We start from the raw sequence: 14029 nt of genomic DNA, 5'->3' as shown, positions 1-14029 counted from the left end.
CAAAGGGGTGCACCAAGAAAGCATAAAAGATGCGGAGACAAAAAAACATGACAGAAATGGAGGATATGGAGCTAAGAATCGCAATTTTGAGGGCTTGCCATAAATTTGTGCAGAGCCTCACGAAAACTAATGAGACCCTCGATGCTACGATAAAGAAATTAGAAAGTAAGCATACACGGACTGAAATAAAGAATATTATACCCAATAGCAGACCAGAGGAGCACAATAATCAAACCAAAGATTCGACAAAAAACACCCAATTGGAAAAGCAAAATGAAAAAAGAATCCGAAAGTGTGAAGATAGTGTAAGGAGCCTCTGGGACAGCTTTAAGCGGTCTAATATCAGAATTATTGGAGTGCCAGAAGATGAGAGACAGCAAGATATTGAAAACCTATTTCAAGAAATAATGGCAGAAAACTTCCCCCATCTGGAGAAAGAAATGGACTTACAGGTCCAAGAAGCGCAGAGAACCCCAAACAAAAGGAATCCAAAGAGGACCACACCAAGACACATCATCATTAAAATGCCAAGAGCAAAAGACAAAGAGAAAATCTTAAAAGCAGCAAGAGAAAGAGGCTCAATTACCTACAAGGGAATACCCATACGACTGTCAGCTGATTTCTCAACAGAAACTTTGCAGGCCAGAAGGGAATGGCAAGAAATATTCAAAGTGCTGAATACCAAGAACCTACAACCAAGAGTACTTTATCCAGCAAAGCTATCATTCAGAATTGAAGGTCAGATAAAGAGCTTCACAGATAAGGAAAAGCTAAAGGAGTTCATCACCGCCAAACCAGTATTATATGAAATGCTGAAAGGTATCCTTTAAGAAGAGGAAGAAGAAGAAAAAGGTAAAGATACAAATTATGAACAACAAACATGCATCTATCAACAAATGAATCTAAGAATCAAGTGAATAAATAACCTGATGTACAGAATGAACTGGTGATTATAATAGAATCAGGGATATAGAAAGGGAATAGAATGACTATTCTTGGGGGGAAAAGGGGTGTGGGAGATGCGGGAAGTGACTGGACAAAAATCATGCACCTATGGATGAACACAGTGGGTGGGGAGTGAGGGTGGAGGGTGGGGTGGGAGCTGGAAGGAGGGGAGTTATGGGGGGAAAAAAGAGGAACAAATGTAATAATCTGAACAATAAAGATTTAATTAAAAAACAAAAACAAAAATAAAAAAAATAAAAAAATAAACTTTAAACCCACAAATGGAAAAAAAAAAAAAACATATGGAGAGAAACCAAAGTAATAATGACAGAGATGAAAATAATTAAAATTACATAGAATTATATTTTACTCATCTACACTAATAAAAGAGAAACATGGTAATTGGCGTACGACCGCTACCCTTCCCATTGGCTAATCAGTGTATCCTTATGCAAATTAACTGTCAGCCAAGATGGCGGCCGGCAGCCATGCACTGAAGCGAGCAGGGAGGCTTGCTTCCTCCAGGAACTGCAGACTCCAACGTTCCCTGCCTCACTTGCTGGCCTCTCAACTGCAACTCTAAGCAACTATTACTATGTTGCAAATAAGAAGCTAAACAAAACCGGCTTTCAGTCAGCCCCGGACCGCAACATTGTATCCATGTTTTCAGCAGCGAGGCCTCAGAGCTAAAGCTGGCCCAGAATAAAAAAAAAAAAAAAAAGAAAAAAAAGGAGCGGTTGGGAGCTTCAGTCATTTGCTTCCGGAAAACAGCCCTCAGCCCCTCACCCAGACTGGCCAGGTACCCCAGTGGGCACCCTGATCCAGGACACCCTTCAGGGCAAACCAGCCGGCCCCTACCTGTGCACCAGGCCTCTATTCTATATAGTAAAAGGGTAATATGTCTCCCGGCACCGGGATCAGTGTGACAGGGGGCAGCGCCCAAACCCCCTGATCAGCCCTGCTCTGTGCCTGATAGGGAAGAGCTCCCCAATCCCCCAATTGCCCTGTGGCTCTGTGTGTGACAGGGTGCAGCGCACCAACCCCCTGATCGGCCCTGCTCTGTGTGTGACAGGGTAGAACCATAACCTCTCCATCGGCCCTGCCCTGAGTGTGACAGTGGCAGTGCCCCAAGCCCCTGATCGGCCCTGCTCTGTGGGTAATAGAGGGTGGCGCCCCAACCCCCCTCCACAGGCCTTGCTCTGTGTGTGACAGGGTAGAGCCATAACCTCCCCATTGGCCCTGCCCTGAGTGTGACAGGGTGCAGCACCCCAACCCTCTGATCCGCCCTGCTCTGTGTGTGACAGGGGGTGGTGCCCCAGCTCCCCTATCGGCCCTACTCTGTGAGTTGCAGGGGGGAGCTCCTCAACCCCCTGATGGGCCCTGCTCTGTGAGTGACAGGGGGCAGCGCCCCAACCCCCGTGATGGACCCTGCTCTGTTAGTGACAGGGGGCAGCGCCCCAACCCCCTGATCGGCCCTGCTCTGTGAGTGACAGGGAGCAGCGCCCCAACCCCCTGATTGGCCCTGCTCTGTGAGTGACAGGGGGCAGCGCCCCAACCCCCTGATCGGCCCTGCTCTGTGCGTGACAGGGGGTGGTGCCACAACCTCCCCATTGACCCTGCCTTGAGTGTAACAGGGGGCGGTGCCCCAACCCCCTAATCAGTCTACCCTGAGCGTGACTGAGGGTGGCATTGCAACCTCCCGATCCGCCCTGCTCTGTGCATGATGGGGCGGCGCCCCAACTCCCCAATCAGCCCTGCTCTGAGCCTGACCAGGGCTGCACTTAGGGATTGGGCCTGCCCTCTGCCACCTGGGAGCAGGCCTAAGCCAGCAGGTCATTATCTCCCGAGGGGTCCCAGACTGTGAGAGGGCACAGGCCGAGCTGGGGGACCCTCCCCCCCACCGAGTGCACAAATTTTTGTGCACCTGGCCTCTAGTGGAAATATAAAAGACCAAAACTTTTGGCAGTTGTTGGTGACCAAGTCAGCAGGGAAGGGCAGTTGTGGGCCATAAGGCTGGCAGGGGAGGGCAGTTGGGGGCGACCAGGCCAGTAGGAGAGGGCAGTTGGGAGTGACAAAGCCTACAGGGCAGGGCAATTGGAGGCGATCAGGCTGGCAGGGGAGGGCAGTTGAGGGCAATCAGGTTGGCAGGGGAGCAGTTAGGGGGTGATCAGGCAGGCAGGCAGGCAGGCAAACGATTAGGAGCCAGCAGTCCCAGATTGGGAGAGGGATTTCTGACTGCCAGTTTAGGCCTGATCACACAGAGATTGGGCCTAAACTGGCAGCAGACATCACCCAAGGGGTCCCAGATTGGAGAGGGTGCAGGCCGGGCTGAGGGACATCCTCCTTCCCTGTGCATGAATTTTGTGCACTGGGCCTCTAGTAATTGTATAAGTGTGTCTGTGGAGGAGAGGGGTGGGAACCTGTCTTCAGGTGGAAAGGATGGTTTAGGGTAGGAGAATGCAGAGCTCTTCCCTGGCCTGAGAGGAAAGGCAGCGAAGTGAGCACAGAGGCAGTTTGGCTGATAGATTTGGTGTTGGGAGATGGGGACATTCTCAGGAGGGCAGCATCTGAGAGTGATAAAAGAGTGAGGAGGGAGTTTCAGGAGAGAGATGGAGTTTAGTGTTTCCCTTGGAAATTGAGAGGGTAGTTATGGAAAAGGTACCTGATGACTCAGCAGAGCTAAGTGGATACTTGTAGTTTGTGGACATAGATTGAAAGTGAAACCATTGGTTGTGTGTTGTTCTCTGGTTACACTCAGCTCCCTGGAAACAGGCATGGAGTTAATGGAGAGTTGGACTCAACCAGGGCAAGAGACTTGAACAGACACTTCACCAAAAGAAATACATGGGAGGCAAATAAATATATGAAATAGTTTTGCACCCCTAGCCATTAGGGAAATACAAAATTAAAACCATGACGAGATACTATTACACACTCCTTAGCATGGCTAAAATTAAAAAATACCGATTTCTTCAAATATTGACAAGGCTTTAGGAAAACTGGATCTCTCATAGATTGCTGGTTGGAAAGTAAAATGGTATGGCCATGCTGAAAAACTATGCATTTTCTTACAAATTTGGACATATACTTACCATATAAAACAGCAATTATTCCTGGCATTTATTTTAGAGAATGGTAAACTTATGTTCACATGAAAACCTCTATACAGATATTCATTCATAGCAATTTTATTATAATAATCAAACTGGAAACAAATCAAATGTCCTTCCACTTGTGAGTAGTGAAACAATATGTAATGCATCCATATAAAGAATACGACACAGCAATTTTAAAAACGAAAAACAAACTATTGATTCGTGCAACAACTTGGATGAATCTTGAGGTCATTGTGCTGAATGAAAAAAGTCATACTCAAAGGCTGAATACTGTATGATTCCATTTGTACAACATTTTTGAAATGAAAAAAGTATAGAGATGGAGAAGAGATCAGTGGTTGCCAAGAGTTTGGAAGGGGCACAGGTTGGGTGTGTCTACAAAGAGTTGCCCAAGAGGATTCTTTTGTGACAAAGAAACAGTTCCAAATCTTGAATGTGGCTGTCATTACATGAATCTATACATGTGATAAAATGTCCTAGAATTATGCACAGTAAAAATGTGTGCATGTGAAAATGGGTGAGATCTGAGTAAGATGTGTAGTGGGAATAATTGTATCCTACCCAGGTCAATTTCTTGGTTTTGAAAATGTCCTGTATTTGTGTACGATGTCACCATTGGCAGAGGCTGGGTGATGGGCAGACAGGAACTCTCTGCAGTAATTTTGCAACTTGTTGTTGGTCTATAATTAATCAGATTGAAAAGTTTGTTGGATTTACTAGCTACATGCATATAGCAGTTACCAAGAATGAGAACAAGGTTTATGCTGGAAAGAAGATTGTAAACTAGGCATGTAGTCCATGAGATAATATAATAAGCATTCACACAACCACCATTAAATTTAAGTACATATTAAAATTTTATCATATTTGCTTCCAATATTTCTTTATAATTGAATAAATAAAATTTTGCAATTATAGTTAAAGGCCTAACTTTCACTCACTGATCTCTTCAGAGCTCTTGAAGTTGATAGGCATTATTCTCTCACATGTGTAACAGGATGTTAAAACAGCTCGGATCTTTTTTTTTTTTAATTTTTTTAAATTTTTTTTTATTTTTCGCTTAAAGTATTACAAAGGGTATTACATAAGTGTCCTTTTTTCCCCCCCGCCCTTGACAAACTCCTACCCTCCCTTACCCCCCAGTTCTTATGTCCATTAGTTATGCTTATATGCATGCATACAAGTCCTTCGGTTGATCTCTTACTCCCCTCCCTCCTGCCCCCCAACTCTCTCTGGCCTTCCCACTGCAGTTTGACAATCAGTTTGAGGCAGCTCTGCCTCTGTATCTATTATTGTTCAAAAGTTTGTAATGGTCTTTATTATCCATGAATGAGTGAGATCATGTGGTATTTTTCCTTCATTGACTGGCTTGTTTCACTTAGCATAATGCTCTCCAGTTCCATCCATGATGTTGCAAATGGTAGGAGTTCCTTCTTTTTAACAGCAGCATAGTATTCCATCGTGTAGATGTACCACAGTTTTCTAATCCATTCATCTACTGATGGGCACTTAGGCTGTTTCCAGATCTTAGCTATGGTGAATTGTGCTGCTATGAACATCTGGTTACATATATCCTTTCTGATAGGTGTTTCTGGTTTCTTGGGATATATTCCTAGTAGTGGGATCACAGGGTCAAATGGGAGTTCCATTTCCAATTTTTTGAGGAACCTCCATACTGCCTTCCATAGTGGCTGCACCAGTCTGCATTCCCACCAGCAGTGCACAAGTGTTCCTTTTTCTCCACATCCTCTCCAGCACTTGTCGTTTGTTGATTTGTTGATGATGGCCATTCTGACAGGTGTGAGATGGTACCTCATTGTTGTTTTGATTTGCATCTCTCGGATGATTAGTGACTTTGAGCATGTTTTCATATGCCTCTTGGCTTTCTGAATGTCCTCTTTTGAAAGGTGTCTATTTAGATCCTTTGCCCATTTTTTGATTGGATTGTTTATCTTCTTTTTGTTAAGTTGTATGAGTTCCCTATAAATTTTTGAGATTAAGCCCTTATCAGATATGACGTTGGCAAATATGTTTTCCCAAGAGGTGGGTTTTCTTGTTGTTTTGTTGATGGTTTCTTTTGCTGTGCAGAAGCTTTTTATTTTGATGTAGTCCCATTTGTTCAGTTTCTCTTTAGTTTCAACTGCCCTAGGCAGCTCGGATCTTAATATCAAGATACTATAGATACTACATCTCAAAAGAGGTAGGAGATATCATGCAGAATTTAAATATGAGATTTCTGATAACCGGTTACCAACTCTTATGCCATCATCCATATCAAAGCTGTAAACAAGTAGAGTTGAAGTTTTATATGAGGCATAAAACATTGAGTTTAATTGAAAGATGGACCATCTCTCCTGCTCCAATGTGGCCTTTTGCAGGCAAAAAGACTGTAGTCCAGAAGAGGGTGCATTCTTTTGTTTCTCGCTTCCCACTTCCCCCAACCCTTGTCCTTGTTCCACCTGCCTGTTGTTTCTAGATGTGGTTTCAGACCCTGTAGGGTTGAATATATCCTAGAGTCAGTGTCAGGAGAGCAGGACTTTCCTCTTTGGCTTGTCCTGCTTGGGTGACCTTGCTGGTGATGTCTGGACCTGACAGTATTGTAGAGTTGACTCTAACTCATTTTGCAAAACTTATGCCAACTTCTGACACTTCAAGGCCACACGAGACATGGCTCATTACTCACTGCACTTCAGCCAATGATCCATTAAAAAAATTTTTTTAATTGATTTCAGAGAGAGGAGAATAGAGGGAGAGAGAAATAGAAACATCAGTAATGAGAGAGAATCATTGATTGGCTGCCTCCTGCATGGCCTCCATGGAGGACCGAGACTCCAACCCGAGCATGTGCCCTGACCAGGAATTGAACTGTGTCCTCCTGGTTCATAGGTCAACACTCAAACACTGAGCTACACGGGCTGGGCTGATCATTCTTAAGAGAGTTTTAGCAACTATGACCATATATTTGGGGTGTCACGGGGAATGAAACTTATTTGAACACTGGTCACCATTTTGTAAACAACCTTTGTACTTTTAATAACAACTAGTGGCCCGGTGCATGAAATTTGTGCACTGGGGGGGGGGGTGTCCCTTAGACCAGCCTGCACCCTCTCCATCTGGGACCCCTCACAATCCGGGACTGGTGACTCCCAACCGTTGGCTGCCTGCCTGCCTGATTGGTCCTAACCGCTTCTGTCTGCTTGCCTGATCACTTCCTTACCACTACCCGGCTGGCCCAATGGTCCCCAACTGCCCTCACCTGCCGTCCTGGTCTCCTCCCACTGCCCTCCCCTACTGGCCCAGTCATCCCCAATTGCCCTCCCCTGCCAGCCTGGTTGCCCTCCCCTGCCGGCCTGGTCCCCCCCAATTGCCCTCCCCTGCTGGCCTGGTCACTCCTAACTGCCCTCCCTTGCTGGCCTGGTCGCCCCTACCTGCCCTCCTCTGCTGGCCTGGTTACCCGTAACTGCCCTCCCCTACTGGCTGATCACCCACAACTGCCCTCCTCTGCCGGCCATCTTGTGGCGGTGGGCACCGCCATCTTTGAGGGCAGGACAGTCAATTAGCATATTCCGTCCTTATTGGCTGCGGGCGCCAGCCACCATCTTTGCGATGGTGCGAGAGTCAATTAGCATATTCCCACTTTTTTTTTTTTGATAACAGTTGTGGTTTTATTGTGTCCAGTGCATCAATAAATGAACTTTAAGCCCGAGCCTGTATATGCCCTAATTTGACTTGCCCAGCCTGGGACCGCCTGCCCCTGCTCACCTCCCTGTTTTGGGAAGGGGCATGTACTGGATGTGGCCCGGCTATAGGGTTCACCTATGGTAGTGGTGCCCATCAGAAGCCCAGAGAGAAGCACGAAGTGGGCCCAGGAAGTTGTGGGTCATGAGCTCACCTTACAGCATGTTGAGCGTGTAACCATCCTTCTGAGCCCCAACAGTTCTGTCCGCTCCTGAGAAGCTACTACTGTTGGCCTTGTTCTGCTGAGGCATGAGGTAAGAAGGGCTAGAGGAGCACCTTGTCCAGCCTTCACCATGGCAGCATACTAACTTATAACAGGTAATTTATAAATAAAGTCCAGCTAATAGCTGAAAACAACCACAGGGAGGAGTGAAGACCAGCCCCCAGGGGTGTGAAGTTCCCCAGTGGGCACTAAGCAGCCATTCTGGCAACTAGAGTAGATAGTGCACTCCTGCCCCCTGGCGGTTGTCGGAGAGCAGAGTCCCAGCCTCCAGGGCCCATAGGCATAACACCTTGAAGAGGGAGAAGAAACAAAGGGGACAGTCAGCTGGCCCAAAGCCAGGGGCATTATAAAGTCATAGGGCTGGAGAGGATCTGAAGGCCATCTAAGGAACTCCTTTCACTGTACAGATAAGGAAACGAAAGCTCAGAGAGAGAAAACCTTGCTGGGTAACAAAGCCCCTTGGTAAATCAACCCAGTCATCATACCATTCCACCTCAACTAATGAAGCAGGAAGAGGAAGTGAAACAATTGGGGCAGGAGGTCAAATAGAAAATCACACTACCCAGGAGGCTGGCTTCTTCCAGCCACGGCACAGATGGGAACAAGGTCAGGGTGCTGGGTGAGGAGGCACCCCTAACACCAGGATGCACACGCATACATGATACCTGGATACCCTTCCCCTGGAGTCTAGGCTGGTGCCATAAGTGTTTGTGTGTGTGTGTGTGGCAGAAGCCCAGAGGTGTGGGACCCATGATCAGAACCAGACCCTAGACGTGGCACTTCTGTGGGGAAGCTCTGCTTCCCAACCATGGCAGGGGGGAGGGACCCTGATCCACATCTGCCCCAGGTCACAGAGGGGTAGATAGGATGGAAGCTGGGGTGGAGGAAGAGACTGGGGGCACTAACCTAGATTACTTGCACTTCCCGGATTTTGGAGGAAGCCAAAGTGGCCCGAGCCTGGAACTGCCCAGCTGCCTGCCCTAGTGGGAGTTGTCTTTCCCTTCAACCCATCCTCCAAAGCCCCAGAAGCTGGACTGGGGTTGGGGAGGTGAAGAAGGGATGGCAGCTCTTCAGCCATCCAAGGAGCTGCTGCCCTTGTTCTTATGGCTGAGGGGGAAGGCGGACTTGCTCTGGGGCTGGGTCATCTTGCTGGCCAGGTAGATGAAGGGCTCCAGGAGGGAGTGGAGGGCAGCCACAGACACCTCCCACAGCTTCACCTTCTCCGACTTGGCCCAATGCTGGGCCATGTCTGGGGCCAGCCTGGGGAGGTGTTGCAGGAGGTTGCCTCCCAGCCCTGCCCCCTCTTGGGGTGGAGGGGGTGCAATCAGGGGCTGACAGTCACGGGGAGGGGCTGTGGGCCTATTGTGGTGGGGCAGGTTGATCAAGTGCAGGGCTGGCCAGGGGGACAGAGGGTGGTGGGAAGAGAGAGGGTGTTTCGCCGGCTGGCCTGCTCTTCTTTTTTTTTTTTTTTTTTTTTTGCAACTTCACAACTTTTACTTGTGGTGCCTGTGCTATGCCTGAAAAATACCTTCTCCCCCGCCCGGGACAGCGATGGGGAAGGGGCAGCAAAAAATAGAAGACGTCCCTTCTTATTGCACACGGACCCTATATACAGGCTCACCTGGTCCAGGTCGGCGGGATGGTTGGTACATTCTAGGATCCATGCTCAGGGGCTGGAGGGGTGACTGGTGGCAGCACACATGAGAGGGACCTCTGGGTGACCACTCTGGTCCTGGCTACTGGTCCTGGCACTTCCTGGTCCTCAGTTCCTTTCTGGTTCTGCCTGCAGCCCTGGTCCCCCTACCTGGCTCAGCTTCCCATCTCCATCCTGGCCTCAGATGGCCCCCTTGGCTCCTGGGGGCTCTGTCCTCCCCTCCTAACCTGGAGATCTCAAGGGAGGTTATGGCTTCTCAGAGACTCCTCAAAAGCCCTATCACTCATGTTCACACAGGGAAGGGGTGCATGTGGCAAAAGCAGCTGTATAAATGCGGGTGCAGGGGCAAGTCCTCTGGGGTCACTTGGACAGTTTGCTGATGATGCAGATCAGGGCCACATTCTCATCCTTGAGGCGCTGGTTGTCAGCTTGGAGATTGGACAGGCCCTTCAGCTCCTCTCCCAGTTCAGCAGCCTTGCACACTAGGGCCCTACACTCAAATCTCGCCAGCTCCAGGATGGCTGGCCTCTCTGCAAAGTGCTCTTGCCTCTGCATGGTGCACTCCAGCTCCACCTTGAGTTGCTCCAGCCGCAGCGTGGCCTGGGTCAGGGCTTCACGAAGTCTCTCGTTCTCAATGTGCAGCTTTGCGTAGAGCTTCCTGAAGCTCCCTCAGGCTCTTCCAATTTGTGCTGGGGTTCTGGGTTTAGGTCCTACTGCCTCTGGAGGGGAAGGGCTGGATTCTGGGCTGATGTCCACTGGCTTCACCTTCTCCCCCTTCACAGGCCCTCTCCTCTCATTGAAAACTCTGCAGTGCTCCCTGGAGGCCTGTGGTCCCTGTCCCTGCCCCTCAGGCACCTCTACTCTCTGGGCAGGGCCATCAGAATTCTCAGCCCCAGGGACTCAGGGCTGCCAGGAAGGGTCCAGGCTCTGTGCACCCTGCTCTTGATCGGGATGGGAGAGTCTGATCAGGGGAAGGCCGGCATGGGGGAGGGGCTGTGAGGTTGGCTGCTGGCCCCAACCCCTGATCAGGCAGTTTGCTGGCTACAGTGGGCATCATAGCAATTGGCCCAATCAGTGCCATCTTCTGCCCATTCGCCAGTCCCAGTCCCAACACCACCTCCAACGCTATCAGGACGTTGGGATCACCAGCTCACGGTGCCTGCTTTCCCACAGGCCTGAGCCCCCAAGCAGCTCTTGGCTCCTCGCTCTGGTGGAAGTCTTCGTCTTTGGCCAGAGCTGCTCCTGTAGCTCCTTCCACCCCCCACCATCCCCCTCATAGCTTGATCACTGCTTCGCCTGCAGACCTCACTGACGGGCTCCTGGGTTCCAGGGGGCTGCCTTGCCTGCAGCCTGGCTTTCCAATCATGATCACGAACACTGGCCGCAGGAAAGGTGGCTCCTGGGTCCCGGTGACCCACCCTGCCTGCAGTATGCAAATTAGCCGCCATCTTTGTTGGCAGTTAATTTGGATATCACGCTGATTAGCCAATGGGAGGTGTAGCGAAGGTATGGTCAATTACCATGTCTATCTATTATTAGATAGGATAACACTATAAATTGCCTCTTTTCCCATTTCTATTTTTCCAGTTCCTGTTTATCTCTCCTTGCCTTTTTAAAAGGTTAGTGTGGCTGGCGAATGTGACATAGGGTACTTACTAGGTAAATTATAGTTATCAGTTCAAGGCCAAGTATTTCAAGAAGACTTTTCAGATCCACTTGTAAAGAAAAAGCATTCAATAAATAAATTCAGAGGATGATTACATGAGAAATTTAATGGTAATGTCAGAAACGGTGGCAAGGCATAATTTTCAGACTAATGAGAAAAACTAGAGCAGTCAGATTAAAAACAACCTATTTGAAGAGATTGGGGAATCACTGACACATTCTGACGCTGAGGCTGAGAGAAGACTAGATACTTTCCAAGCCTGGCAGGGCAGCAGTGAGTCTCAAAGTTACTCCAGACTGATCAGGACAGAGGCTCTCATCATTGCCCCAGACTGCTTCCCGACATGGCCAGGGTTTCCCTAGGAAGGCTTTCTCCAGGTTCATCCACCTCAGGAGTGTCCTGCAGAGCCCTCTGGAGAACCAGTCTCAGGGTGTGTCTCTGCTTCCACCAACGCTGCCTGAAGGAGCCAACGAAGAAGTAAATGATGGGGTTGGCACAGCTGTTGACACAGGAAAGAAGTACTACCGGTATGGAAAGATCAAAGAAGGTATGAGATTCATTTGGAATCCAGAATATGATGAACCAGTTGATACCGAAGGGCAGGCCACAGAGGAGGAAGACCAGCACTGTGATCACAACGGTCATGTAGAGTCTGGTGGGCGGCACCCGGTGGGAGCCACACAGCAGTCTGGTCATCAGGGCCAGGCTGGACCCAGAGAGAAGCACAAATAACGAAATCAGCCACGCCGCAGCGATGAAGTCAAATACCCGACACATGGAACGGCTTAATAAATCAAACAGAATCCAAGAGAAATTTTTATCCAGGATGCTCAGCAGCAGGGACAGGGCCCAGAGCAGGGCACACATGATGGTTGACAGGTGTCTGGGGCGGCGGCAGCGGTACCAGATGGGCCACAGGACAGACAGGCAGCGCTCTGTGCTGATGGCGCTGAGAAAGCTCAGGCCTGAGATGTAGGCAAAGGTTGACACAGGTGAGAGAAATATAATTACTTGACTGACAAAATAAAACCTGAAAACGTAAACTAGACTCTGTATAAATAGGTAGCAGAGGAATAGGAAGTCGGCCCCTGCCAGGTTGAGGATGTAGACAGAGAAGGCGTTCCTGCGCATGCGGAAGCCCAGCAGCCAGAGCACCACCGCGTTCCCTGCCAGCCCCACCAGGGCCATGGTGAAGACCAGCACGTCTGGGGTCAGGGTGGCTATGTTCCATTTAGCAAGAGCCTGGTCACTTCCATTGGTTGGTGTGAGCTCGGTCCCCCAGGCTGTGACAGTCATATTTGTGCTCTCAATCCCTGCAGTGGTGACCCTGGAAGAAAACAAGAGTTGGGCACTGGTATGATCAATGATTCTCAGAGCCATCAAGCTGTGGGCTATTGCTGTCCCATGTTACAGAACCAGGAAAGGAGGGTCCAGAGGTTAAGATATTATGAAAGGCCCAGCCTTGGAGTCCTGGACCTGGATTCAAACCCAGTTCTCCCTCTGACTCTAGAGCCTGGGCTTGCTCTACTGCAACACAAACCTGCTACTGACATGGGGACATTCTGTAGTCCCACCATGCCCCCCTACCACAGCTTCCACTCATTGTCCAGAGGTGATGTCAGGTCCCCAGAATGTTCTGGAGAAGGAGATCAATGACTGGAATAGAATGTGACAGACCAGGAGAGGGCTCTGGACCCAAGTATTAGGTCTGTCCTCAGCTGGAGTTTCCCCCTCAGCTGCATGAAGTCAGGAAGAGCAGAGATGACTACAGTCCACCCTCATGACTAACGGCCCCATCCACCAAGGAGAAAGACCATGCTTTAGGGACATGAAGGGAATGTGATCTCTTGCTAGGGCAGGTGTGAGGATGGCTGCGTGAACTGGGCTCAAAGTGGCTCAGTATGTCAGCTCATCAACATCATCTCATCTCCTGATGACTAAAGGACAATAGCTGATGTCTGCAGACCTCCAGGGCTGCATGTAGCTGCATTCCGTTCCCAGCCTCACCCTGGTCCTTTCTCCTTTATAATCCTGTCCCCTGTACCTTGCTGTAAGACAGGATTTGAAGGCTTGTAAGCACCCTGTCTTCTTGGTTGGCTAGCCTTCTCAATATACACCTTATATGATTCAACCCTGCTTTCGTTATTGGACACAGTGACAGGCAGCCTGAGCCCACCCAGGGGTTTTCCTGGTAATGATGGTATCTCATCAGTGAGATCATGTCCTTCTGATTTCTGGTTGCTACCAGGAGACTGGAGGGCAGGGAAAAAGAGATTTGGCCTTTTCATCTCCTGGCTCTCTCCCTCTGGGCAGTGTGTTGGCCTGGGCCTGCTCCTCCTCCTGGCTGGTGGTCCTTCCTATTGCTGCTGCTATGATTACAGCTCTGCTCTATCTGTGCACTTGCTCTTTCCCAGGTCCCTTTAAGCCTCAGGGTGAAAAAAGTTCTCCTCTGTTTCTTTCCTAAGGGTGCTTCACCATGCATTGTCACTTTCTTTTAAGCCCGCTCAATAGTCCCTCATGAAACATCCCCCATTTACCCCAGTTTGGGCTGTTTACTCCTGGCACTCTGCCATATCCACAAGAGAAGAGGGGAAAAAGGAAAAAAGTGAAATCTGGGTAAACAACAGTTCCGACTTGGGAAGCAATGCTCACATTTTACTTTGCTCCCTAAATTAATATTTGAGGCA

At 49.1% G+C, this 14029-nt stretch overlaps 1 protein-coding gene and 1 pseudogene across 1 annotated transcript; both read right to left on the bottom strand.

The window, feature by feature from the left end:
- Positions 1-9092: 9092 nt before the first annotated feature.
- Positions 9093-11042, bottom strand: LOC139018351 (protein phosphatase 1 regulatory subunit 12C pseudogene; annotated as a pseudogene).
- Positions 11043-11660: 618 nt separating this feature from the next.
- Positions 11661-12638, bottom strand: LOC139018350 (mas-related G-protein coupled receptor member X2-like). The gene has a single exon (XM_070426983.1). The coding sequence runs from the start codon at positions 12636-12638 to the stop codon at positions 11661-11663; it is 978 nt and encodes a 325-aa protein (XP_070283084.1).
- Positions 12639-14029: the final 1391 nt, after the last annotated feature.

Source organism: Myotis yumanensis, unplaced genomic scaffold (genome assembly GCF_028538775.1).
Source record: "Myotis yumanensis isolate MYYU_CA2020_CCGP unplaced genomic scaffold, mMyoYum1.0.hap1 SCAF_10, whole genome shotgun sequence".
Lineage (NCBI taxonomy): Eukaryota > Metazoa > Chordata > Mammalia > Chiroptera > Vespertilionidae > Myotis > Myotis yumanensis.
Note: the sequence above shows the minus strand (reverse complement) of the source record. Positions and strands in the feature narration are given on the sequence as shown.